Source organism: Cibotium barometz, chromosome 21, assembly GCF_041138505.1.
Source record: "Cibotium barometz isolate CiBa-2024 chromosome 21, ASM4113850v1, whole genome shotgun sequence".
Classification (NCBI taxonomy): domain Eukaryota; kingdom Viridiplantae; phylum Streptophyta; class Polypodiopsida; order Cyatheales; family Cibotiaceae; genus Cibotium; species Cibotium barometz.
In genome coordinates this window covers 57,431,879-57,459,632 of record NC_141066.1, presented here as the reverse complement: position 1 = coordinate 57,459,632, position 27,754 = coordinate 57,431,879, and the positions used below count along the sequence as shown (strand labels likewise).

The window sequence follows — 27,754 nt, the reverse complement described above, 5'->3', positions numbered from 1 at the left end:
ATGCAAGCGTGGACAACACTAAGGTTATCTTCACTTTAAATTTTATTAAAACGTCTTCTCCTCTAGCGTAGAGGGCACCGGGCGAACTCTTCCACCATCCTTCGTAAGAGAAAAACAACCAGGCGGCTGTGCGCTCCACCCGCATCCAAAACTGCTGCACAAACTTCATCTCCCATACGGGCTGCGCAGGCTGCCAGGCTGCGTTATTCATGCTTCAGGTGGCTGAGCGCATGATCACCAGCCTACGGTGTTTCTCCCTCAGGCAGCTGCACCACTAGTGCTGTGCTGCACAGCAGCCGGCTGGGTATCCATCACCAGCAGGCTGCGTGTACATCTCCAACAAGTGGTGTTTTGTATTCAGGACGTTGTCCACCAACAACAGGCTAGCACTCATTGCAGGCGGCTGGCTGCTCTACAATTGCATCCGCCCTACAGGCTGCTGCTCATACAGGCGACTACACCTTGCTGGCGACTATTTCTCCTTCCCTGCACAGTGGTGACACTTCCTCCATACAGGTGGCTGCGCCAGTTTTCTGCAGGCTGTTTTGCCTACACCAAGGCGGCTGCTACCACCTCAAGGCTTTGCTATAGCCGGCTGCTCCTCCAGGCGTATCACCTCTTCAGGCTGCAGTCAGGCGACTGTACTTGCAGGCTGCCCATCTTCTACCGGTTGCACCTTCCCATGCTCTCTTGCAGGGGACTTTGCATCTCCTAGGTAGCCTCATCATACTACGAGTACTGGTTTCCTATCGACCATCTACAAGTAAGTGATCTTCAGATTTGAGTAAAGCATTTAATGTTTAAATCTGGTAAGGGATTCATCCCTCTACGGCCACACCCGTTCGGTGCCGGGTTGTCCAAGCTGTATTGGCGAACCTCGGTCCAAAGGTGCTGAGATCGGGAGAGCCAGGCGTTAGTAGGAGAGCGCCTGTTTGTGCGTGGTCTCGGAACACCAGTGAGGCGCTCTCTGCGGAGTCCAGTGAAAGCACAGGACCGTAGTGATTGGACCACACTAGTGGTCGTTCTGCTTCGAGTTCTCTACATCGAAATTCGAGCCTACTTGTTTGGTACTGTTTTCATATGTACATGGACATTATCTTGTTCTCGGAACCCATGGAGCATTGTATTCATTAAATACTCCCAAGAAATATATCATATATTGAGGGGGGGGTCGGCCCGTTCCGGCCCCAGTGCTGGTGTCCATCTTTCCATTTCATTTCATTTAAATTTCAAGTTGTTTTAAGTTGTCCATTTCATATTTGTGGTTTTAAAGTTGTGCTATTAAGCGTGTAGGTGTCCAACGGAGTCTTTCCCACTTGACGGGATCGGTTTCAACTATGATGGAGTAGTAATGAATATTATGATGGAGAAGGGAAAAGACAAGAGGGTCGTGTCCCGAGAGGAACACTTGGTGATGTGTCAATCAACCAACTGTAGGCTGGGAGGCAGCTGCAAATGTACATACAACCATTGCTACCAAAGCTGTTGGATCATGTTAAATTTTCCTCTAGTAAAAAATGGTTTAGCTGGCAGAACAGAGGCTTGATTGTTGGAAAGTCTGGAGTACTGCTTCAATCAGGATTAGTGATTATTTGCAACAAGTTCAACATTACTTATTTGTGTTGATTGCTTGAGTCTCAAATAATCAACCCAATTCAGTAAATTGATACGTAGAATTCAAGCTCAATATATTTATGGCCTTCGTCTTCAGGCAAGCTCATTTCAGAAACAAACTTGGGCGTGTGAATGCTAGAGACATCCATCTTATATACTCTTTATCAGGAATAATCCTCAGCCTCTGCTTCATGATATTAGGGCAGGGCCGAAGAGTTGATTTGAGATACGACTGAATGCACAACTAAGCTTGACCCAATCCCTAGCCTGCTCATTCTTGCAGCCCAACTCCTCTAGGCATTGACTCCTCCCAATGCAGGCATGCTCCTAGTCTACACTTGAATACAACCCTAAAACTCATATCAATCCAACATTCATATATCGTAAGGATGGCATCCGTGCAAGCACAAAGCAAGGAAAACTAAAGAAAGAAATACCAGCACACAACTATAAAAAAAAGTACTAAGCTCCATTAGCAATTAAAATGCTGCCAAGGATGGGGATGCAGCAGCATGTGGACAATGAATATGTACTCATGTTCCATTCTTAGCTATGTTTGGGCACTGAGGATGTAGATAAAGAAAATAAGCCAGTCAAGGCAGAATCAGCCCATAAGACCAAGAGTAGTATGATGTCTCAATAGGAATACTATGGCAGAAGATGTATAATATTTCTCCAAATCCTAAAGAAATATGATATAATACAATAAGCCAGTCAAGGCAGAATCAGTCCATAAGACCAAGAGTAGTATGATGTCTCAATAGGAATACTATGGCAGAAGATGTATAATATTTCTCCAAATCCTAGGCAAGACGTCCCATTAGGCCAAGAGTCGGATTATCTTCAATACCCCATTGAAATTTCTTTATGAGTTTGTTTGCTAGAGAAAGAGAGAGACAAAGAGAGGGGGGGAGGACTACCAGATGAAGACCAGTAATATTGCATGGTTGCATGTCACGAACTAATTAAAAACATAAAACACATGCACTTAAAACATTTTCAGGCACAGATAGGCTGTTTGTGTCAGCCTTTCAAAGAATTAAGCATTCAACACAATTATTATTGGTGTAATCTCATCCTGCAATCATCCTACATGTTCTAACACTCAATATCATCATCCCTTCATGCAGACTTTCAAGTACCACAATAAAGTCCATCATAATTCCTAAGTGGACTACCAGTGCTTTTGAAGAACATCATTCCTCCGCCACTACTGTGATTTCCCCTTTCTCCAACATAGCATAGAACTCTTCAGTCTTCCGCTTCTCGTTTAAATGGTGTATCTTCCAGAGAGCACCCCCTGCAAAAGGTCAAACCATGCGCTGCTGAGTAATACGTACAAAAGGGGAGCAAATACTTGGGTGCTCATGTCATGTAATAACAATGTGATGCCAATTGACAGTCTGGGAAAATCCAGGCTGTCAGTGCAGGTTGGACAAGCAGCAGGACAGGCAGACAGGCCACGTGAGCAGGCAGGCAGAGCAGTCAGACCCGCCCGCCAACAGTATGAAGCTGCCGACCTGTAATCGACCCTGTAATCATTCAAAAGAATTATATATACAATTTTTATTTCAATCTCTTCCTTGCGAAGCGTGTAAGAATCTCTATTAGTTACATGGTTACAGCAGTGGGCTTATACTTGGTATCAAGTTTTTCAGTCAGCCCAGCCTCTTTACATTTTATTTTTTTTTACACAAGGCCTAGGTGCAGAAAAAACTCCCTTCCACACAATGTCTCGGACCAATCACAGCCCCTTGTCTAATCATTGGTCCTGTCTTGCATCATCCAAGGCAAGAAGTATTTTCTGAGGAATATCTGGAGTTTTTGTTAGTCAAAAGCACGTTGACTCCAGTCAACAAGCTAAGCAAAAGGGCATGTTACATGATACTACTTTTGATACTGATTCTGATGAAGATACTTCTGATGCTACTTGATTGCTAACTAATCAAGGATTAAGAATGTTCATGCTGAAGATTAAGCCATGGCACGGGCATGCACGTGACATTCCCTTCTGCTAAACTTAATGACAGGGTGGAGCCTCTGTCATCCTTCCTCCCTGGACTTCTACTGACCTTGAACTGCTACTGCTTACTGACTTTGACTTTAACTGACTGATATTTTTGGTCTGAACACCTTCACTCCTGATCTCCACTTCCAAGGCTTTGATGAAGAACTCAGCATCTGTTCACTGTTGTCCCTTGACACAACGTTGGGTCACCTACCGGAACTGATCATGCCTGTTGCTAGACCTTTGGAAATGATCTGAGGGCTTAATGAGGTACTGAGTATGCCTTGTACATGATGTAGGGCTATGGTCAGCCCCATAGGGGTGACCTAGGCCCCTTCTACATATGTTCTACTAATGCTATGACTGAATGCTTGAATTATGAACTGAATGTGCTTATGCTGAAAATGATGTGATGCTTATATAAGAGTGTGGAGTGCTGTTCGGCCAGCATCCAGCAGTCAGCCAGTACTGATCGGACATAAAATCCGCTTAATATATATAAATGATGCGCTTTCATCTCCTTTGCTATCGGCCAGTTGCTGGGCATCCAACCGCCTGCTGTTGGGTCCTCTGCTGGCTGCCGACAAACTGTCTACAGCCAGCCAACACCAACAGAGGCCCCAACCTCCATGTGATGATGCTGCTGCTAAATGTGCTGATGCTGATGCTTGTGCTTCCTGATACTGATTCCGATGAAGATACTTCGGATGCTACTTGACTGCTAACTAATTAGGGATTAAGAATGTTCATGCTAAAGATTAAGCCATGGCACAGGCGTGCACGTGGTGAGTGTTGGGTTTTATGCTGTGTATGCACCCAGAGGAGTGCTAGTGATCATCAGTAGGTTACTGGGGCACTTTTTACTTCAGTTAGTGGAGGTTTTTTCCCCCAGTTTAGTTCAGTTTCACTTATATGCAGTTTATAAGTGTTTTGGTCCACCCGGCACATTTATGGCCGGTCATGTGAACACTTATCCTTTAGGGGTCACTATCATGTGGCTTGTACTTCACTTTTTTATTATTGAAGTGTACTGCAGTCGTGTTCACTCCTTCACCTTGGTTTCCACGCCTGTTTTTCTTTCTGTAAACCCTAACCCTAACCCTGTTAAGTCTTCAATTGGTATCAGAGCTGTTGAAGCTCTGCTTAGCACTGCCCGTACACTGCGCCGTACAAGTATTGTTGCTGCCCGTACATCTGTGCGCCGTACAGCAGCTTCAGTACCTTCTGCCCGTACTTCTGAGCGCCGTACAGCTGTGCGCCTGCTGCCCGTACACCCATAGTGCGCCGCCTTCAGCTTCAGCTGTGCGCCTACTGCCCGTACATCCATACTGCACGTCGCCTACAACTACAGTACTGCGCCGCCTTCAGACTGTACAGTCAAGCGCAGCCACCATCACCTGCTGCCCGTACACTTGCATCCGTACCAGGCGACTGTACCTGGCGACTGTACACACCTGGCGACTGCACCTGGCGACTGTACCTGACGTGTCTTCAGTGAACCTGCTCGCCCAACACAATACTGTACCTGCCCGTATATACCAGCTGAGTACAGTGATGGGGAGAAACCTGAATTAGGGTTTAGAGTTCATTCATGGGAGACATACACAGAGAAGCAAGGGAGAGAGAGAGAGAGTTGTGGGGATAAGTCAACTCATCAAGTGAGTGTGTGACTCCCCTATCACACATGTATATTGCACTAGTACACATAGTGCACTTAGTACATTAAAAGTACTAAGTGTACTATGTACTATAACTTATGGGCTTGTACACACTATAAGGGTGGGCATAACGCCTTTACCCCAACAACCTCCCACTTAAAGGCAAAGTGCCCTTAAGTAAAGGAAAAGAAAAATCAGCATGTACATGATAATATACAAGGCCATATCAAGGCTGAAACTGGCCTCATCCAATGCCCATCAAGTGTCTGCAATGAGCAAACCGCTCCGGAGGCAAACTCTTCGTCAACAGATCAGCCGGGTTGTCATCCGTATGAATCTTAACAAGCTGAATTTGCTTGTTCTCTATCACCTCTCTGATGAAGTGATACTTCACATCCACATGCTTCGTCTTTGCATGAAAGACAGGGTTCTTTGCCAACTGGATGGCACTCTGACTGTCACAATGCAACAATGGAATATCCCCTGTATAGCCCAAATCAACCACTAACCGAGATAGCCATAATGCCTCCTTGCAAGCCTCTGTGGCTGCAATATACTCGGCCTCTGTAGTAGATAAGGCAGTGCACTTCTGCATCCTGGATATCCATGACACAGCACCTCCTGTGAATGTAAATACATAACCGGTAGTAGACTTCCGGTTATCTGGATGACCGGCATAATCCGAATCCGTGTAACCATGCACTAATGCATCCTGTTTGCCAAAGCAAATACACAAATCCTGTGTGCCCTTCAGGTATCTCATGACACCTTTCACTGCTTCCCAATGCTTCTTGCCAGGGTTGGCCATGTATCTAGAAACCACTCCCACTGCAAATGCAATGTCCGGCCTAGTAGCAACCATGGCATACATGAGACTGCCACAAGCTGAAGCATACGGAATCTTGGCCATATCAGCCCTGTCTCTATCTGACTGTGGGCTGTCCATAGCACTGAGTTTCACATATGGAGGCAAAGGAGTACTAGCCTTCTTCCCCCCGTCCATATTGAACCTCTGCAAGACTTTGCCAATGTATTCCTTCTGAGACAAATACAACACATGCTGATTTCTGTCCCGAAGTATCCGCATACCCAAGATGTGATTTGCATCACCCAAATCCTTCATATCAAAGGTTTGATGCAGCCTCTGCTTCAAGGCATCTATCTCTTTACGAGATTTCCCGGCAATCAACATATCATCAACATACAAAATGAGAATCAAGAGACTGCCATCCAAAGCTTTCTTGGTGTACAAGTAGTGATCTATGTCACTTCTCCTGAATTTCTGAGTTTTCATGAATGTATCAAATTTATGATACCATTCTCTTGGTGCCTGTTTGAGCCCATAAAGACTCTTTTTCAGCTTGCATACAAGCTTTTCCTTCCCACTTATTGCATAACCCTCTGGCTGCTGCATATATATCTCCTCATGGAGATCACCGTGAAGAAAAGCAGTCTTCACATCCATCTGAATCAAGTCCAGATCATCATGCGCAACCAAAGCCAACACAGCTCTAAGTGTGGTCATTTTGACCACTGGAGAGAAGATCTCATCAAAGTCCACACCATATTCCTGCTTGAAGCCCTTAGCCACTAACCTGGCTTTGTATCTTGGCTTAGCATCTGATGCAACTTTGAGCCTGTATACCCACTTGCATGGCAAAACCTTCTTGCCTGCAGGCAAAGGCACCAACTTCCAAGTTCCATTTTTATGCAGAGAATCCATCTCTGACTTCATGGCACGCTCCCAAAGAGCCTTGTCTGCCCTTTGTAAAGCCTCCTTATAACATGAGGGCTCCCCACAGTCAGTGAGCATCAAGTAGTCAACCCCTGGAACAAACCTGTCAGGGGCTCTGGAGGGTCTAGTGGACCTCCGTACCCAATGACCATCATTTGCAGGTTGCTGTCCAGCCTGCATATCACCCATTGGTGGCTCCTGTTCCATGCCATAAGGCTGAAATATCATGCCCGGTATCTCCTCCAACTGTGGTATATCCATATGGATATCTTCTGCCATATCTGGCTGTCCATTTGGACCATTTTCAGCACCATTTAAGGGCTGGTTTTCCTGCTGTAATGGCTGATTTACAGCCCTTGGTTGTTGTCCATGATGTCCATCATCATCAAAGATGACTCTGCCAGGCTCCTGTTGCCTTGCAGGCTCCTTATACATGCATGTTTCATCAAAAATGACATCATTGCTGCGTATGATCTTTCTATTCATGGGATCCCAAAGTCTATACCCCATTTCACCTCTGTCACCATATCCTAGGAATATGCATTTGTGAGACTTGGGATCAAGTTTGGTGCGCATTTCCCTGCGTATGTGCACGTACGCAACGCAACCAAACACTCTCAAGTGCTTGTATGACGGAGGCTTCCCTGTCCATACTTCTTCTGGCACTTTCCCACCAAGCCTCGTGTTAGGTGACCTATTTATAAGGTGAACGGCTGTCATAACAGCTTCAGCCCAAAAACCATGAGGTAATGCAGCATGTGACAACATAGAACGGACCTTCTCCTGTATGGTCCTGTTCATCCTCTCTGCTGTCCCGTTTTGTGGAGGATCATAAGGAGTAGAGAGCTCCCTCTTGATGCCTTTAGCATCACAAAAGTCCTGAAACTGTTTGGACATATACTCTCCACCATTGTCGGAACGCAAAGCCTTCAGTGTTTTGCCAGTTTGATTCTCAACAAGAGCAACAAACTTCTCAAACACTGAGAATGTATCACTCTTCAAACGAAGAGGATAGACCCACACCTTGCGTGTGGCATCATCAATAAATGACACAAAATATTTTGCCCCTCCCAAAGAAAGCTGAGGCATCTCACATACATTTGTATGCACAAGCTCTAACTGAGCATCTTTCTGTCCAAGAGCTTTCTTGTGGGGGCACTGTAGTTGCCTACCATATATACAATGCTCACAAAACTGAAAACTTGAAAACTTTAGAGAAGGCAAGTAACCCAAACGAGACAATTGCTCCATTCCCTTGACACTCATGTGTCCCAACCGGCTATGCCACATAGAAATTTCCGGCAGCTCGGTTGCATTTACATTAGCATGGTGACAAACACCTGCATGCATGAAGTAAAGAGTGTCCACCTTAGAGCCTCTGGCAACAACCAGTGAGCCCTTACTAATTTTCCACTTTCCACTACCAAATGTGGTAACATAATCAGCATCATCAAGCTGTCCAGTAGAAAGCAGATTCTTCTTGATCTCAGGCACATGCCTGACATCATGGAGCATAAGCTGTGAGCCATCTGAAAATACAAGCCTCACATCACCTCTGCCAAGAATTTTGCATGCATGGTTATCACCCAAATAAACCACTCCTTCATTGCCAGCAGTGTACCTGACAAACAAGTCTCTGCAACCTGTGACATGAAAGGAGGCACCTGAATCAATGATCCATGAGTGCATACCATGACCACCTGTAAGAAGTGAATGGGCATCAAGTGAAGACGTAAAGAGGACCTCATCCTCACTGCCACCTGCATGTGACACATTGATTTCTTCCATCTTGACTCCACTTTTGCCCTTTGGCTTTACATCTTTGGCTTCATCCTTCTCTTTGTCTTTGCCTTTTCCCTTTTCTTTTTGATCATTTTTCCATTTGTAGCATTGCTTTTTAATGTGTCCCTTCTTGCCACAATAATGGCATTCCAAATCCTTTTTGGAGCGAGACTTGCTCCTTCCCCTTTCTTGGCTTTTCCCCCTTTGCTGGGATCTCCCACGTGCATTCATTGCATTGGACTTTCCAACAGAGTTGTTTTTCCTGTTCATCTCTTCTTGAAGAAGAGCACCCTCAACATCTGCATATGACAGCATAGCATTCGAATTGCTAGTGGCTGTCCTGAATGTGTCCCAACTCTCTGGCAAAGTGCATAACAAAAAAGTGGCTTTGAACTCATCGTCCATTGCCAACTTTTGATTTATAACTTGGCTGACAATACCATTAAACTCATTTAGATGGGCTGTCATAGAAGCCCCTTCCTTCATCTGAAGGCCTATGAGTTTCTTCAACCAATACACTTTGCTTGAGGCACTTTGTTGGGCATACAAGTCCTGCAATCTCTGCCACATTCCCCAAGCTGTCTTCTCTTCACGAATGCTGAAAAGTAATGAGTCTGACACAGACAACATGATAGTAGATCTTGCCAGCTCATCCATATCTTCCCACTCTTCAGCAGTAAGAGAAGCGGGCATTACACCCCTTTCTTTGATAGGCTTGTGCTGCTTTTTCTGGAGCAACACATTGTAGCACTGGGTTTGCCAAATATCATAGTTATGCGAGCCTTCAAGCTTCTTGATGTGAAGCAATGAAGAGCTCTCACCTGTGGTTGCCATAGCAAAATGCAACCTGTCAATGCCTGACTCCCTGCAAATGTGCAAACACTGCACCAAGATGTGCAAACACTGCACCCAAAGCACACAAAGTGCTTACAAATGTTCTCCCAAGCTTTATCTCCCACTGCGGAAGCAAGAATGCAACTTTTCTCCCACTTTATGTGATGAAAACACCAAAATCTGGTTGCTGCAGATTTTGGACAGCACCTTAAATGTGCTCTTTTGCCTCTCCAAAGTACTGTACAGCAGTACCAAGTGCTCACCAATGATGTACCAAACCTGTATCGGCAATTTCAGCAGCTGAATTTGAACCTTTTGGTCACTCAAAACAGTGTACAGCCATGCCAAAACATGCACAAAGTTGTGCCAAATCTGTACCAGTAGGTACAGTAGCAATAAATGCTCTCCTGGCTGTCCAAATGAGTGAAAATCAGACTTTTACAGTCCTGTACACTGCATAAAACAGTCCCGAACAGAAATTGGGCAAAAGCCCCTTGACTGCAAGCTGATTTTTGAGGATTCAAGGCATAAATGTCTTGCCTGCTGCTTTGCCAAGCTCAACAAGCATACAAACTTGAAAAGCCCCTTGATTTAAGATCAATTTCTGATCATACATGGTACATTGACGCACATGAAGGCATCCAGAGTGTTCACGATGCTTCCCCCTGGCCACATATACATCAAATACATGAAAGCCCCTTGATTTACAGGCACATTGAGTGCTTGTAAGGCATCAGCACATTAACCACAGCATCAAATGCGATCGCCTGCATGCAAATCAACCAAATCGGCACAAAAGCCCCTTGATTTGCACTGCAATTTGCTGCAATTTGCTGCAATTTTGCCTAAATGTGCGATTTCTCACATCATACAGCATGTATGAGTGCTTAATTGCACAATTACATCAAAAGCCCCAAATTTCGACATCCAATTTCCTGCAAATTGATCCTGATTTGACCAATTTCCTGCAAATTTAGCCTGATTGTGACCAATGTCACCCAATTTTGCCAATTTTGCTCAAAAATTGAGCAATTGGGTACCTGTACCTGCTCAATTGTTGATTGTACTTGCTCAATTGCAAATCCCAAAAAAAAATTGAGGCAAATACCTTGTAATTTTCTGATTTTCTCTGATTTGCAGGCGAATTTGGTGCTGATGCTTGATGCTGATGCTGATGCTGATGCTTTTGCAGTTGTGCAGGTAGGGACAGCAGAGTGTTGATGCCCTTGTTTCTATGTCAGTCGCTCGACGGAAGACTCTAGGCACTGGCCCATCCCAGGTAGGAGACACAGATGCAACTGCTCGAGCCTTGATCAAGTCTTTTCTGACTGCACGAACGGCCAGGCTTGCTGCATGACCACCGCCAACAATTATCGGAGGCTCCTCTCAATGTATTCGCCTAGCGCCTACACGATTAGAGTCGCTCACGCTTCGCCTGGCTGATATGCGCTTCACTCGCCTAGCGCTATTGTTGACGCAGCCTACGACCGAGAGCCAGCCGACAAGTCACCTTCGCTATGCTGCCTTCGCTCTACTCGCTCACCAGCCTCCGTGTCCGCCTGAGTATGGACGTGTGCTGCCTCAGCCACGCTACAGGTCACCAGTGCTGGCGCGCTTCCATGCAGGGCCACTAGCTGGCCTCTGTTGACGGGCCCAGTGACCACCAGCAACCTGCCTGCGCTTGGGGCGCCTCCGGCCAAGCCAAGCGCTTATCTGTACTGGCAGCAGTAGGCTTTGGGGCAGCGGAGCTCACACAGAAGAAAAACGCAGGATGATAACAGTTGATTGAAGCAGGCGACCAGCAGACTGTGGACAGAAATCATCAAGGAGAAGAGGAAGGGAGGGATCACTAAGGGCTCTGATACCAGTTGATGGGGAGAAACCTGAATTAGGGTTTAGAGTTCATTCATGGGAGACATACACAGAGAAGCAAGGGAGAGAGAGAGAGAGTTGTGGGGATAAGTCAACTCATCAAGTGAGTGTGTGACTCCCCTATCACACATGTATATTGCACTAGTACACATAGTGCACTTAGTACATTAAAAGTACTAAGTGTACTATGTACTATAACTTATGGGCTTGTACACACTATAAGGGTGGGCATAACGCCTTTACCCCAACATACAGCGCCGCCTTCGACTAGCTTCTGTACAGTCAGCGTTTTTTTTTGTCACCTGCACAGAGAAACGTGCACTGTGTACTTTCAGTGCAGCATTCAGTGCTGTGTATTTGAGGCATAGTCACAAGGGAATGGGAACGTTTTGGGGAACGGATGACTGTTTGGAACGGGAACGAAAAGCTTGAATAAAAGGGAACGGAATCGGGAACGCCACATCATTGCATAAATGTGTTTATAAATTTACTTTATATATCTGTAAATGCTTTGGAAAGAGGCATAGTAAAGAAAGAACCTCAAACCATCTCAGTAGTGGCCATGATAATGCATAGATGTGTTCTACATGATACATAGTTCACTTATATTTCTTACATGGTCTGCGGTGCCATTTTGGAACGGGAACGGGAACGGAAACGGCTATCTCTATGGAACGTGTTCCCCCGTTCCAAGAGCTTGGAACGACGTTCCCTTGTGACTATGATTTGAGGACTGTACCTGCTTGCTTACAGAGGACTGGTTTCGTAAAGTACCTGCAGAGTACAACAATCAACTCATATCTCAGCTGGTAAGCATTACAGGTTTTGAGTTTTGGGCATTCTTATTTTTCTTTGTGAAAAATATACAGGCACAACAGGCAGATTTTCTAGCAAGAAAATATACAGATTTTTGCGAAGTTTGGGTGCAGCAAATTTGGGCATTTTTGGGGCATTTTGGCATTGTGTACGCCATTTGCTGCTCTACTCAGTCATTGGTGCATTAAGCTGCACATTCAGAGGATTGAGAGTGCAGGCAGATTTGGGTGAACTGTATTCAGTGGAGTACAGTTGTTATCAGGGTTTTTGCTATTGGGTTTTTTGGTAAACAGGTACAACATTGTGCGTAAAGCATAATGGCAAATCAACAGCAAAGTGATGTATTCACATATTTGTCTAAGGAAGACAAATTGGATGGCACGAACTACTCCTTGTGGAGTTTTATGCTGAAAAATGTGCTTGTGGCAAAAGGTCTGTGGGATTTTGTTAGTGGTGATGAACCACGTCCAGGTCCATTGGCTCCAGAGACTCCTCCCCAAGGGGGTGCTCGTGGACGAGGACAACAGGTACAGGCTCCAGGACAGCCATTACCTGTTCAGAGAACAAATGCTCAAAAGACATGGGATGCCAGGGATGCACAAGCATTGTCACTCATTGCATTGTCAGTTCAGAGGTCCATTATACCTCATATTCGTTCAGCTGGCTCTTCACAGAATGCATGGGTGACTTTGGAGCAAATGTATGCTGCTCGTAATGAGGCTAGGATCTCATTTTTGAAAAGAGAACTGGAAAATCAGAAAATGAATGAAGGAGATGATATGTCTAGCCACTTGAACAAGCTGCAGGATTTGAGAGAGCAACTCATCAATGTGGATGAGATTATTCCTGAGACACAGCTTGTGTCCACCATCTTGCACTCTTTGCCAAGATCTTACTTGGCTTTCCATACCTCTTTGAACCTCAGCATGAGGAATGCTGTTGAACCCCTCAAGTATCAGGAACTTGTTGCTCTCTTACTACAAGAGGAGCAAATGAGGAAGAATATGAATATGAACACAAATGCTGAACAAGCATTTACTACAGGTCAAAAGGGGAAAGGGAAATCTCAGCCAAAGAGTGCAAATCAAAATTCAGGTGATGGTGGTTCTTCACAGGATACCAAGAAAGGTGATGGACAGCCCAAGAAGAAGGGCAAATGTCATTACTGTAAGAAGCCAGGTCACTACATCACGGAATGTAGGAAGAGGATTGCCAAAGAGAAGGCAAAGGAAGCTGGGATGTCTGTTAATGATGCTCCTAAAGCTCCTCCAGAGACTACTTCTTTTGTTGAGGACAGGGATTACTGTTTTTTTACATGCAGCTATGATGCCTCTTGGTCTTCACAGGCACTCAGTTTGACAGAGCATGCATGTACTTGGTATTTTGATAGTGGTGCCTCAAAGCATATCACATCTCGCAGGGATTTGTTTAGTCATGTTGGCCCTGCCCCTGTTGGCAAAACTGTTCAGTGTGCCAACAATGCTTCATATCCAGTGTGTGGCATTGGGGAGATTCAGCTTACAGCCATTGATGGCTCCATTCTCCGCCTTACAGATGCCTTATATGTACCAGGGATAAAGAAGAATTTGTTGTCCATTTCTTCTTTAGCACATTGTGGAATGCAAGTCCACTTTGATGATGATAAATGCATGGTCAGAGACAAAGCAAATGCCTTGACCTTGATGCTTACTGGTACATTATGTCATGGACTTTATGAGTTGGATGCATTTCAGCCAGTGGATCAGTCTGCTTATCATGCATTCACTCTTACTCCAGCTATGGTTGATGCGGAGTTATGGCATGCTCGCATGGGGCATGTAAATTTTGGTAGTCTTATGCTTATGCAGCGACATAATATGTTTACAGATCTACCTCTCATGGAGAAGCCTCCAGATCACATTTGTGAAGGATGTATTTTGGGAAAAATGCACAGGTTTTCCTTCCCACGTGATCAGGCTCTAAGAGCAACTGCAAAGTTGCAACTTATACACAGTGATCTTTGTGGTCCCATGCAGACGAAGTCATTAGGTGGTTGCTTTTATTTTGCAACATTTATTGATGACTTCTCTCGTATTTGCTGGGTCTATCCTTTGACACAGAAATCACAGGTATATGATGCATTTTTGGCCTTTGTAGCACTTGCTGAGACAGAGTCAGGATGCAAAGTGAAGACTCTCCGTTCTGACCGAGGGGGGGAATATATGTCACATGTGCTGAATTCCTTTCTTGGGAGTAGAGGTATAAAACATCAGTATACTACTCCTTACACTCCACAGCAGAATGGGGTTGCAGAAAGGAAAAATCGGTCACTCATGGAGATGGCCAGATGTATGCTAAAAGCAAAAAGACTACCACATATCTTTTGGGTGGAAGCAGTAATGTGTGCTTGTCATATTTTGAATCGATGTCCCACAAAGGCATTGGTTTCTATTACTCCTTTTGAGGCTTGGCATGGCCGCAAGCCTTCTGTATCGCATTTTCGTATCTTTGGGTGCCTTGCATATGCACACATACCCAAAGAGTTGAGGAGGAAGCTTGATGATAAAGCCACAAAATGCATTTTTGTTGGGTATAGCCGTGAGAGCAAGGGCTACAGGTTATATGACCCACTGTCCAGGAAGATATTCATCAGTCGGGATGTGATTTTTGATGAAAAATCAGAATTATCCATGGCTGGTTATGAGGCAAATCAGGCTGAAAATGATGTGTTTGAAGGTCTACTACCCATGGAGTTTCATTCCACAGTTGGTGATCCAACTCATGAGGGTACTGGACAGCCAGCAAATGATGTAGGTGGTGCAGAAATTCAGTAGCCAAATGAGCCAGAAGCTGAACCAAATATGGGACAGCAGGCACCACAGGTCAGACATATACCTAGATGGTATTTGAGGACATTACAGGACAGCCATTTAGAAGGTCCTCTTGCTGGTCGTACTCGTAGGGAGACAAGGACCAATGAGCATGCACACATCATGGATTTGAATCTGGTTATGGCAGCCAGTTTACAGGATGATGATGAGCCTGATTCATTCGTGGATGCACGAGATAATGTGCATTGGAACAAAGCCATGCAGGATGAGATTGATTCTATTAAAAAGAATCAAACATGGGATTTGGTTGATCTGCCCAAAGGCAAGAAAGCCATTGGTACTAAATGGGTCTACAAGTTGAAAAGACATGCAGATGGATCCATTGACAGGTACAAAGCCCGTCTAGTTGCAAAGGGCTATGCACAGAAGAAGGGCATTGATTATGAGGAGACATTTGCTCCTACATCCCGTATGTCGACACTTAGGTGTGTCATTGCATTGGCTGCACATCGTGGTTGGGTTGTTCATCAGTTGGACATAAAGACTGCATTCCTACATGGGGACCTCGAGGAGGAAGTTTATGTGTTTCAGCCCATGGGATTTGCAGAACATGGTCATGAGGGGAAAGTATGCAGGCTGAAAAAGGCCTTGTATGGTTTGAAACAAGCTCCACGAGCTTGGTATGCAAAAATAGATGCTTTTCTACTCACTCAGGGATTTGTGAACAGTTCATCAGAGACCACTTTGTATGTGAAGAAAGAGGAGACAGATCTGCTGGTCATCAGTCTTTATGTGGATGATCTCTTGCTCATGGGATCAAATGATGACAAAATTGCAGCATTTAAAGAGATACTGCAACAGACATTTGACATGTCTGACTTGGGCCTTGTACATTACTATTTGGACATACAGTTTGTGCAGGATAACAGAGGCATTGGGTTGTTGCAATCACGTTATGTTACTAAACTTCTGGAGAAGTTTTTGCAAGCCTATTAGTACTCCTATGGAGCCTGGGATGAAACTGTCACTACAAGATGACAGTGTTTCCTTTGATGCCACTACATATGCTCAGGCTGTTGGGTGCCTCATATACTTGTGTAATACAAGGCCAGATATTCAGTATGCAGTCTCTCAGTTGAGCAGATTCATGCACAGCCCACGGTTGTCACATTGGCAAGCTGTGAAGCGTGTATTCCGTTATTTGCAAGGTACCTTGTCTCTTGGGTTGCTTTATCCTGAGGGGGGTGACATGCAGTTACATGCTTACAGTGATTCAGATTGGGCTGGTGATTTTGATACCAGACATTCCACTAGTGGGAATTGTTTCTTCCTTGGCGCTTCATGTATTTCTTGGCTAAGCAAGAAACAGACCACGGTGGCCACTTCATCTTGTGAGGCAGAGTACAGAGCAGCCTACACTACTACTGTTGAGTGTGTTTGGCTGCGTCGTCTTATGACTGATATGGATATTTCAGTGGAGGAGCCTACACCTATCTATACTGATAGTCAGAGTGCCATTGCTGTGGCCAGGAATCCTGTGTTTCATGCTCGCACGAAACACATTGAGATTCACTATCATTTTGTTCGGGAGAGACTCCAGGCAGGAGATATCAGTCTGATCTACTGTCCTACAGATCAGAATGTGGCAGACATCTTCACCAAGGCATTACCACGTCCGAAATTTGAAGCATTCCGCAATGCTTTGAATTTGTTTCCTTTTGGTGGATGATGTACAGTGATCACATATCACTCCAGGGGAGTTTGTTGGGTTTTATGCTGTGTATGCACCCAGAGGAGTGCTAGTGATCATCAGTAGGTTACTGGGGCACTTTTTACTTCAGTTAGTGGAGGTTTTTTCCCCCAGTTTAGTTCAGTTTCACTTATATGCAGTTTATAAGTGTTTTGGTCCACCCGGCACATTTATGGCCGGTCATGTGAACACTTATCCTTTAGGGGTCACTATCATGTGGCTTGTACTTCACTTTTTTATTATTGAAGTGTACTGCAGTCGTGTTCACTCCTTCACCTTGGTTTCCATGCCTGTTTTTCTTTCTGTAAACCCTAACCCTAACCCTATTAAGTCTTCAGTGAGCCCCACTCCCACACAAACCCTAGCGGTCACCTCTAGTTCTTCGGCCCCGGTTCTTCGGTTGGTGCAATCACTAGCCAAGAGCTCGAAGATAAGCGAAAGGGCGACCGAGACTGTGACATGCGGGGAACTAATCGATGTTAAGCAACCTTGGATTAGTGCTACACTTTACTTAAGAGATGATTAACTCAGATGGACACGAGAGATGAGTGTCAATGCAATGCAATGCAATGCAGCTATATTAGATGATGAATGCGGTTACAATGAGATCCAAATGGATCTATGCTGTCCTAGATGATGTCTACCCCTGGAAGAGAGGGAAACATGCTGAAAGAATGAGGAATGAAGACTGATCCTTGCTCCAATGCTGAGGTAAACCCTTATGCTGCTAGTTGTCCCTCTCTGTAGGAGTATGAGAGATTTCTTTATGCTGAAATCTGAGGATGAATGCTGAAGATGCTTACATGCGATGAAGTCTTGCTGTCCCCAAGGATCTTGGAAGGAAAACGCTGAAGACCACTGCTGAAATGCTGACTTATATCTTGGAATGAGAGGCGCAAGGCTATATATATGTGTAGGGCTGCTGGTCGGCCATCAGGGCCTGTCGGCCAGCAACCCGACCTGAATAACAGCCCATAAAGGCCATAATACTGCTGTCGGCTGCCTCCATGCTCGCCTATATGCTTAGCTTTAAATGCTTGAAATGTTCCATGAGATGCAGATGATGTGTACACTGTTGTAGGTGCCATTCCAGCCCCATACAATGATGTACAAGCTGAATTAAATGCTTTTAATGCCTGTAAAATGCCTGATAAATCATACATAAATATCTGATAAATATTTGATGATGATTCTGATGCTAGAAATGATGCCATGTCACTGTACACCTGAAGGGTGTGCATGTGACATTCCCCTCTGCTAAACTATTGCTGGGTGGTATACCTGGCAACCTTTCGACTCCTCTGGTGATCCTTCTCCACCGAACCACTGCCCCCTTTTGACTTCTGCTGCCGGGACTGAGGTCGTCTGTAGGAGTGGAATCCTTTGAGCCAAAGACTTTATCTACTGCCGGAACTGAATGGCAAATGCTGCTAAAACTGCTTGGAAATACCTGAGTCACCCCTGACCTGCCTGTGGAAACCTTTCACCTACCATCTCCGTCGTTCCTGAAGCTCTGAACCTCCTGAGGCGATGTTCCTTCTTCTCTGGAAGAGAACCCCCTGCTGCTGCCAGTTGAAGCCCAAACCTTATGTACTCCTTTGATGATGGATGTCATTCTTCCCCAGAGAATTCATGGGCAAACATGTATGCCTTGCAGATGCAAGACTGACTGCTAAGATGACTGCTATGCAAGCCATGTGCAACCCTATATGCTGTGCAAGAATGCAGATGGATGGGTTACTAATGCATACCTAAGGGAAAATCCCTAAGGGTGGCCTGCAAGATTTTGAGAACTGGGTTTAACTGTGCGGAAACGTGATACATGATGACTGAATGACTTTAGAGAATGAACATGCACTGACTGACTGCTAAGGTTGCCTACCCTATGCTCTGATACCAATGTGACATGCGGGGAACTGATCGATGTTAAGCAACCTTGGATTAGTGCCACACTTTACTTAAGAGATGATTAACTGAGATGGACACAAGAGATATGAGTATCAATGCAATGCAATGCAATGCAGTGCAGCTATATTAGATGATGAATGCGGTTACAATGAGATCCAAATGGATCTATGCTGTCCTAGATGATGTCTACCCCTGGAAGAGAGGGAAACATGCTGAAAGAATGAGGAATGAAGACTGATCCCTACTCCAATGCTCAGGTAAACCCTTATGCTGCTGGTTGTCCCTCTCTGTAGGAGTATGAGAGATGTCTTTATGCTGAAATCTGAGGATGAATGCTGAAGATGCTTACATGCGATGAAGTCTTGCTGTCCCCGAAATAGGGATAGCCTGAGATAGAGGAGCCTTTTATAACATAAGGCGATACAAACACATAGAAAATTGACATACATGACGAACGCGTATTACAAATCTATTTCGGGGGATGACCTAGGCAAAGGACGCATGAAACATACAAACACAGAAAAGAAGTTGGTGAAGTGTCGATAAATATCTTTTGTGATGGCGTTGCCAAGCAATGGAGACGTGGGCCATCTTTTTAGGCTCAAGGGCCAAGGTAGAGAACCTTGATATGTACAATTTGAAGCCGTAGATGAAGAAGCCAACGTTTTCGTGATGCATAGGCTTCAATTTGATGCAAGATGTCTAATTTTGAAAAAGAATCAATTTCTTGCAGCTCTGGGAGCTCTAATTTGTTGATTTTTTCCATATTTTGCAAAAACTCTAAATAATGGCTCCGATTTGATGATTTAATCAACATCTATGGAAAAGCTCCAAACTAATCATATTGAAATGGCCTCAATTTGCTTTTTTGCCTTGATTTTTTTAAAACCCCAAATTTTGGAGAACACAAGCTCTTCAACTTGGATGATTTTAATTGATTTCTCCAAAAGCTCTAAATTTTAAGGAATGTGGGTACACTAATTAGACAATTTTTTTTTACCTTTATATAATTGCTGATGTAACATTTGCAGGTACTAGTAGTGCAACAAGGCGGCCAAGGAGAAGTGGAGCCACATATCGGAGGAGAGCACCTATAGCACGAAGATAGCTGAGTTCAACAACAATGCACAGAGGAGCGCATAAGCAATCTCTACAGCCGGCTACTCTTAACATCAGAAATAGGGGGAGCCAATGTTGAGAAGGCAGACCGAGAGTAGCAAGCACAAGTGTCAAAGGTGCCGTGCACAAACACAAAGCACACTGATGGCAAGATGCTCCAATGGCTATTGGAGAGTGGTGCAATAGGCACGTGATGGGCGATGGCAACTCTAAGATCACGCAAATCTCGTTAAGCCAGGCAATCGTTAAGCAAAGTCACTGCCAGGAGCGAGACACCAATACCACAGGTAGCAAAGTGTGGATGGCGGGCGTACACAAACCAGACCCAATTGGCAAGTGACAATCTCTCACAAGAGAGTCTTTGTCAGCGAGCAATGGCACCAACACTGGTAGCAAGTCTATGCAACGCCAGTAAGTGGTGATATCTCGCAAGCGGCTGTCAATAGCAAAGGGACACTGTCAACAAATCGAAGACATCAAAATCGCAACAAGAGGATGTGACAGTGACAGCTACGACAGCAGGCACAAGTGACGTGTAGGATCCAAAGGCGAACATCAGGTCAACAATATACTCCATCAGTGCTAACACTGAACAGTCGACAACATCAACAACAGCAACAAGTGTAGAAAAAGCAACAAGCAATTGACTCTTAACACCAATTGTGAAAAAATTTGGATAGGGTTAGCAAAGCCGATAGCTATGGAGGCTTGAAGATATCAACGGTGGAGTGTGTAGTAGAGAGAGAGAGAGAGAGAGAGAGAGAGAGAGAGAGAGAGAGAGAGAGAGTAAAAAACTGAAATAATAGAACCACTCAATGATCTATTTATTTATTGATTGAATAAGCTTACATCAAGTACATGTTATAGGCTAAAAGCCTTATCTTTAACACATCACATTAAAGGGGGCAATGACGCATGGCTAGGCCATTGACATCATTGCTTATCACATACACACATAAATGCCTATAAGAGGTTGTTCACACACACTTACTCATTTACTCACATAAGTGAGAATTCACACACGCATACGAGGGCTATGCACATAATAGAGGTTTTTTCTCCCTGAACATTTTGTGTGCCCAGACACCTATACTTTTACATTTCGGGTTTGTACTTAGGGTACTTGTGGTTGTACACATCTTATCACTTCATTCTAGTATATCCACACTTCTTAGCTCTCTTTTGCTCCCTACTCTGTTTTCTATGTATTTCTGCCGAACGTTAGGGTTTCTTAGAACCCAACATTTCAAGGATAAGACAAGGGCACTCATCCATGGCCAGACTCAACAAATAGAGTCAAGAGAGTGCACAATAGCAATGCCAAAGACCAGGAAATCTTATAGTCGATTATAAGGCTTCCTCTAACTCATGCTGAGGGACACATGCAAAGCACACCATATGGCAACAATTTTCTGCATGCTGCTGATCCCTTGCCACAAACAGAAAAACTCGCCTGCATAATCCCAAACAGCATGACGCATGCATCCGCTGATATGATGCATGTGACAGTTACAATCTATTAAGGATAGGAGGATCCAATGCGTAGAATGGCCTTTCCCACCATGCATCAACGCTTAATCCTAAAATTTCATGACAGTTCTAAACTTGGAGGTAGGAGGTAAGGCTGAAGAACAGAGAGCCACTATGTCCATTAAAATCCTTGCTTCACAAAGCATGGGAAGATTGGCAGAAGGCTGATTGGCTGGCAGCAAACCAGACTCACTTTTCACAATTAGTCTCCTTCTACAGCCTTGCAGCTTCCCGCACCCTACAGTTCTGTCTGCTATTGTTAAATTGGGCAACGATGTTACCCATAGCTCTTCAACAGCAGCTTACCCATCACCAAGTGCATGAAAGAGAACATCATAGGAACACTATGTTTGTCAAGATCTACATTGCCACCCCTCTCTCTCTCTCTCTCTGTCTCTCTCTCTCACACACACACATACGCACATCATGATCGCGAGAATTCCCAGCCAGTCTAGAAGTGAGCGCTAGGCTTTCGATATGATTCATCATGCTTTTATGTGCACTTCTCCCCTCCCTTGACTGTTGTCCGAGGTCATTTTTGGGCCTCCTGAGGATGATACAGACCTCTTCTCTTTTTCTGTCACCCCCCAAAAAACAAAAACTCTCTCTCTCTCTCTCTCTCTCTCTCTCTCACACACACAGCAGATCTGGGCGTGCGATTGACTTACCAAAGAGCCCTACGGCGAGGCCATACATCATCTCGCGGACGACGTTGGGGGCGCTCTTCGTGGCTGCTGCAACAGCATGAGCAGGTAAAGCCATAGCCTTTGAAACGACACTAGGCTTCTCTCTGCGAAAAAGGGGTAAACAAACCTATTGGTTCCAAGGTGGAAAGCACTAAATACCAATTGGCGTGTTCACACATCAAGGGTCAAGTTGGGACGGTTCATGGGCAACTAGAATGCTGGGGCCGTTACGACTTTGGTTTCTTGATTGATGATTTTATTTTAGTATTGCTATGAAGGAACTAAGAAGATGTAATGGATAAGGACTACATTAAGAGAAATTGATAGTGACTTCTTATCAACAAAGTAATAGCATCTTCTTCTTCTTCTTCTTTTTTAAAAAGCGCACATTTATATTATAAAGGGAGCGAATACACAGTTATAAAATGTATTGCTTTTTAGTAGAAGAAGCATAAAGTTCTTCAAATTTTAAGTTCCTATATCGTATGATTTCTCAAACATGTAAGGTTCTGAATATATTAAGTCAGCTCAGTGTCCCTTCTCATTGTATCAACCTCCTTCGCGGCTACTTGTCCATCCTTTTCTAGCTGGTCTTTCTGAATCTGGCTAATCTTTTCTTTAAATTCTTCCTTTGCTTTCCCCATATGCAACATTTTAAGTTCATTCTTTGTATACTATGCTTCACAAGACTTAATGGTGGCTTTGTTCAACATTTTCATCCGCACATGCAATTCACACACATCTCAAACTAGGGAGCATGTTGGCATTTGCATGGTTAAAGAGGCAGTTATTATTTACGATTAATCCATACAACCCACAAATATTCTATCTGAATTACATTCCACACTACTGCAGATCATTCTAATTGTTGGCCTAAAAGAACTTCCTGCCAGTTCAATTCCCGTAGTGGGGACACACATTGGTTCAAGAATTGCAAAGCTTCTCTATTATGGGGACAGCCAATAAAGAGATGTGCAATGGTTTCTTGTTCCTTTTTACACCTAGGGCATAATCCATCCCCACACCCAATTTGCTTGGCTCTTGCATTAATCCAGAGTGCTTTGTGCATTATCAACCACCACAGTAGGCAGGATTTTTTTGGTGGTATCACTGGAGACCATATTTAAAGCCCCATTATTTTTTATCCCACAGTAGGTTTCATCTGCTTATTAAGCTTACACTGTAGCGGAGTGGCGGAGTGCCTTGTGAAGGGAGAGGTGGGATAGGCAATAACTTTTGTTTTGATTTCCTCGAGAAAGCCTTTAATGACAGGGGTCCCTTTACTTGGAGCAAGGCTATCCTCTCCCCCGCCCAAAGACTTATCATCTCTGTGATCAGACAAACATCTGATCCAAATAACCTAAATTGATCCTTGAGCTCTTGATAAGTCAACCATCTCTGGATATTCCTACATCATACTTGGTCCCGCATATGGATTCCCTTTTTGTGTAGTTTGAGAGCTTGTTTATATGAGTTTTCATCTATGCAGTTCCCCACTGCCATGGAAAACTAGATGGAGTCCAGGTGCAAAGTGTGGGCGTGTTTCCTTATTTCTTGTGCAATCTGCTTTTTGGCTTATATCTATTCCAAGCTTGCCAAATATTTCTAAGTATTGGTCTACCTTTCACTTTTTATTCTTTTACAGGACTGAAATACAATAACAATTTGGGGAGCTTCTTCCATGCATGAAAGAAAATCAATCTCAAATTGTCTAGGTTTTGGTTGAGGAGTATTGCCCAATCTCCTTAAGGATTGAGAAGGCTTCGTATCAGCCATTCTGTCTGCTACATCAATAATGTTTGGTAGACCCAAGCTCCCTTTATTCTTCAGTTAAATGCACACATGCCATGCCACTTTAGGTTAAATGCACACATGCCATGCCACTTTAGGATTTTTTCCCAGACCATATAAAATTTCGACACAATTTCTCCAGCTGTTTAAGATCTGAGTTGGATGGATGCCAACATGAAAGACAATAGATGGCAGTGGGGAAGAGAATGTGTTTGAGAACAATCACTCTTCCAGCAAAACTATGTTGGAGTCCACTCCACTTCTTGAATTTTTTCATAACCCACATCCACCTCTGGTGCATATTTACACCAAATCCCATCAGTATACCAAGAAGCCAGAAAATCTAACCTTCCTTTATAATCTTACAACGTTGTTCTAGGAGCCACTGCAGAGGCTCATTGAGCATGGTTTTAATTCCTATTTTCTCATGGTTGATAATAACTGAACCTGACACCAAGTAGAACAGTCTTACACATTCCCAGAAGGCTAGAATAGATGACTAGTCGTTATGAATCAGACCATTAGTGTTGTCTGCAAACTACTAAAGGCATGTTTGACCTTTATTGTCTGGTAGGGATATACCCTTTAACTAACCTTTGTCCATTGCATCTTGAACCAATCGGTCTAAGGCATCCACTGCAATAGCAAATAGTAGGGGAGCCAAGGGGTGTCCTTGCCTTATGGATCTCTTTAGATCAAATGTTTAAGTGAGATGACCATTGATGATTGATTGTCACTCTCTAGCCTACGCTTTACCAAAAAGGACTTTAATCATTTGGATGAAGTTCGATCCCATACCCATATCCCTAAGGGATTGAAAGATGAATTTCCAATCTAGCCTATCATAGACTTTATTGAAGTCTATCTTGAAGAACATGTAGTCCTGTTGCGTTTGTTAAGCATGTTCAACACCTTCCCACAAGGCTATGATGGCATCCAATATGTATTGCCCCAAGTAAAGTCATTATTAGAGGCCATGTCTTGTAGAGCGTGGATGTCTTTTAGGTCCATCCACTTGCTCTTTCTACGCCTCTAATTGTCTGTCACATACCCATTAGCCTATCCTTGGGGGAATCTACCATTTTGAAGTCGCCCAGAATTATTGGATCAACAAAATACATCATTGAGCTCCACAATTCTGGTTTTGAGGCATAGGTACGAGTAGCATAGACTGAGATAATCACCAATTTAAAATTATTCGCTTCCAAATGAATAGCTACCCATCTGTTTAGGGGGTCCACCTCATGTTGTTTAGCTATAAGGATCCATTGTTCACCTATTCCTATTGATGTTCCCCTCCAAGGGGATGGTTAGAGTTGAACTAGGAATGTTTCTTAGAGATCCCCTCAAGTTTTTTAGCCAATGTTTTCCCCATAATTTTTACTTCTTGTTGTAGGCAGATGAAATCTGGATGGATGGTCATTTGACACATCCACTCTTTTACATTTCTAACCTAGTTGTTGAGATCATTTAGCCCTTTGGTATTGTAAGAGATAAGGGTCATGTCTCTTGTGTTCTCTGATTTTTGGGGGGAGGTTTAGCAAAGTCTTGGGTTCTCTTCTCTATGGGGGAAGGGGGGAGTTTATCCCACCTACCTTGGACTATCTCCTTTTAAGGGCAAGGGTTTCAACTTTGGACAGTCCTGAGTTTCTAACAGTCTATCTAACAGAAGATACGGAAGGAGATTTTTTTCCCCCTCCTAGTAGGGATTCTTCCTCAGTTTGTGAGGGGCCTGCACCCAAGTTAACTAGGGAGGCATCTTGGAAATTCATATCTTCAACCTCCTCCTCTAGGTCACTATCATGAAATTGCATACTATGAACCTCTTCTTCTTCATCCTCACTTGAGGATTCTTTGATAGTCTGGGTAGGGTCGGCAATATCAATTAATAGTAGGCAGAATCTATTATAATTTCTCCTTCTAGGTAAATTTCTACCACCTTGATTGTGCCCTTGTCCTCTACCTCTCCTCCCAACAGTTTGAAACCCCTGGATGTTCTCTTTAGGGTCGGGTTGGTTAAGGGGGGGGCACAATTTAATAGGAAATTCTTGATGAAGTGGTTCTTTGCTCCACAATGGAAACAAGTGTTGGGGATGTCTTTAAAGACTAGAGGTTGTTCAAGGAGGACTCCCATTCCTGCATTAATAGATAAAGAGCTAGGGAGTTCCTTCCTTAAATGTACTTCCACTAGGGCTTGCGAGGGTGCCAACTCGGGTTTAGGTTAGTATTTTCTCTCATACCAAGCACTCTCCCTAATGGTTTGAGTACGTTTGATTAGATATGGAGATGCAGGGGAAGATTGGGTAACTCTACCCATACCAAGTAGAGTGTTGATTTTGGGCCAGTAGGGGAAATGCTTGGGGTCCATCAAAATACAGATAGGGGAGAATTCATGAGGATCCATTACCCTGCACCTAGTGCATTTAGGGCCATATCTTCATCCTTGAAGAGAAAATAGAAATAGTTATCAGGGAGATATTGTGTGTGCTCCACTATGATCCCCCTCGAGGTCCAATTAGCTCTTATCCAAACTTTGAGCACCTCTTCTACGGGTCTCGGCCCATAGCACAATCCAATCAAAGCCCTAGTCTGGTATGTGGTTTGCCATTCTCGGATGAGTTTCACAGGAGAAGAGAGAGACACCTTTCCAGCTCCACCTATAATCGGATCTTGTCGTCTAGCATCTCCAAGGCTGAATGTTTGAATCTATCTCCATCCGTGATCCTTCGGGCTTCTTTTGTAGTGTGCCCTTCAGCTGGTTCAGCTCCATTTTACTTAGCTAATATAATCTAGCCTTGGCTACTTCTTTGATTTTCATTTTCTTCGTCGAGCTGTGAGTGGTGAATGAACCATCCGGGCTCTCCATGACCTGTGTGCAGAGGGTTCTGAAAGGTTGCGTGATTCTAGCGAGGAGACAAGTAATGTGTGGGAGAGAACATTTAGCTTCCATAGGGATGGAACCATTAGGCGAGAGTCGATAGAACCAAGTTGATGACCCTAGTTGAACTAGCGCTACCAATTCAGTTTAGGACGAGGAACCACGAGAGTTGGGAGATAATACAATAGGGTCTTAAGTGCATCAACAGCTCATGGGAGAACTAGTATATGGATACCCAATGATGCATTCTAACTATGTACCACTGTGAATAACCAAGAGAATCATCTTTTGGGGTGCCAGCCTATGGATACGTGGTACCTTCAAGAATAGAAGCACTTGGTTGCAATGGCTCCTGAGCCAATTATAAAACCAACAGAAATCGGGTTTAGAATTCACATAACCTTAGAAACGAGAAGAAACATCAATGTTGTCTTGGCATTAATCAGACCTACCAGGGCCAATTATAGAACCAATAGAGATTGGGTTTAGAAATCACATAACCTTGGAAACGATAAGAAACATCGATGCTATCTGGGCGTTTACAATAGGATTCTCTAAGATTGGTGTCGAGCATAGCTTAATAACTCACCTTTACCAATTCAAGCAACTTGGACACAAAATGGTGAGAAGCTACACATATGTTCATGTCAAGAACCTTTTTGCTCTCTGTCAATGAATCATAGTGCTAGTGGTTAGACCACTTGTCTTGGATTATGAAAGTCCCTTTGGAGAGGCTAAAGAAGCCAAGAGATGTGTCAAGCCCTCTTGTTTCACCCCTTCCTCTTCTCTCTAATCAACTAAGAATTCCTTCCTAAAGGTAATGGTTAAGTGAGGAAGCTTGAACCACCCTCTTCTACAATCATGCTCATCACTCTCTCACTTAAGCAAGCAAGCATACACATTCAATACACACCATCAACACATGCAAGCAAGCATACACATTCCATACACACCATCAACACA

At 44.0% G+C, this 27,754-nt stretch overlaps 1 protein-coding gene across 1 annotated transcript; it reads right to left on the bottom strand.

Annotated features, from left to right (window-relative positions):
* Window positions 1–2,544: 2,544 nt before the first annotated feature.
* On the bottom strand, window positions 2,545–22,268 carry LOC147627417 (putative cytochrome c oxidase subunit 5C-1). The gene is made up of 2 exons (XM_086816052.1): window positions 22,105–22,268; window positions 2,545–2,914 (listed from the first exon to the last, which is right to left on the bottom strand). The coding sequence occupies exons 1-2, from the start codon at window positions 22,196–22,198 to the stop codon at window positions 2,811–2,813; spliced, it is 198 nt and encodes a 65-aa protein (XP_086672178.1). The 5' UTR covers window positions 22,199–22,268; the 3' UTR covers window positions 2,545–2,810.
* Between the last annotated feature and the right edge of the window lie 5,486 nt (window positions 22,269–27,754).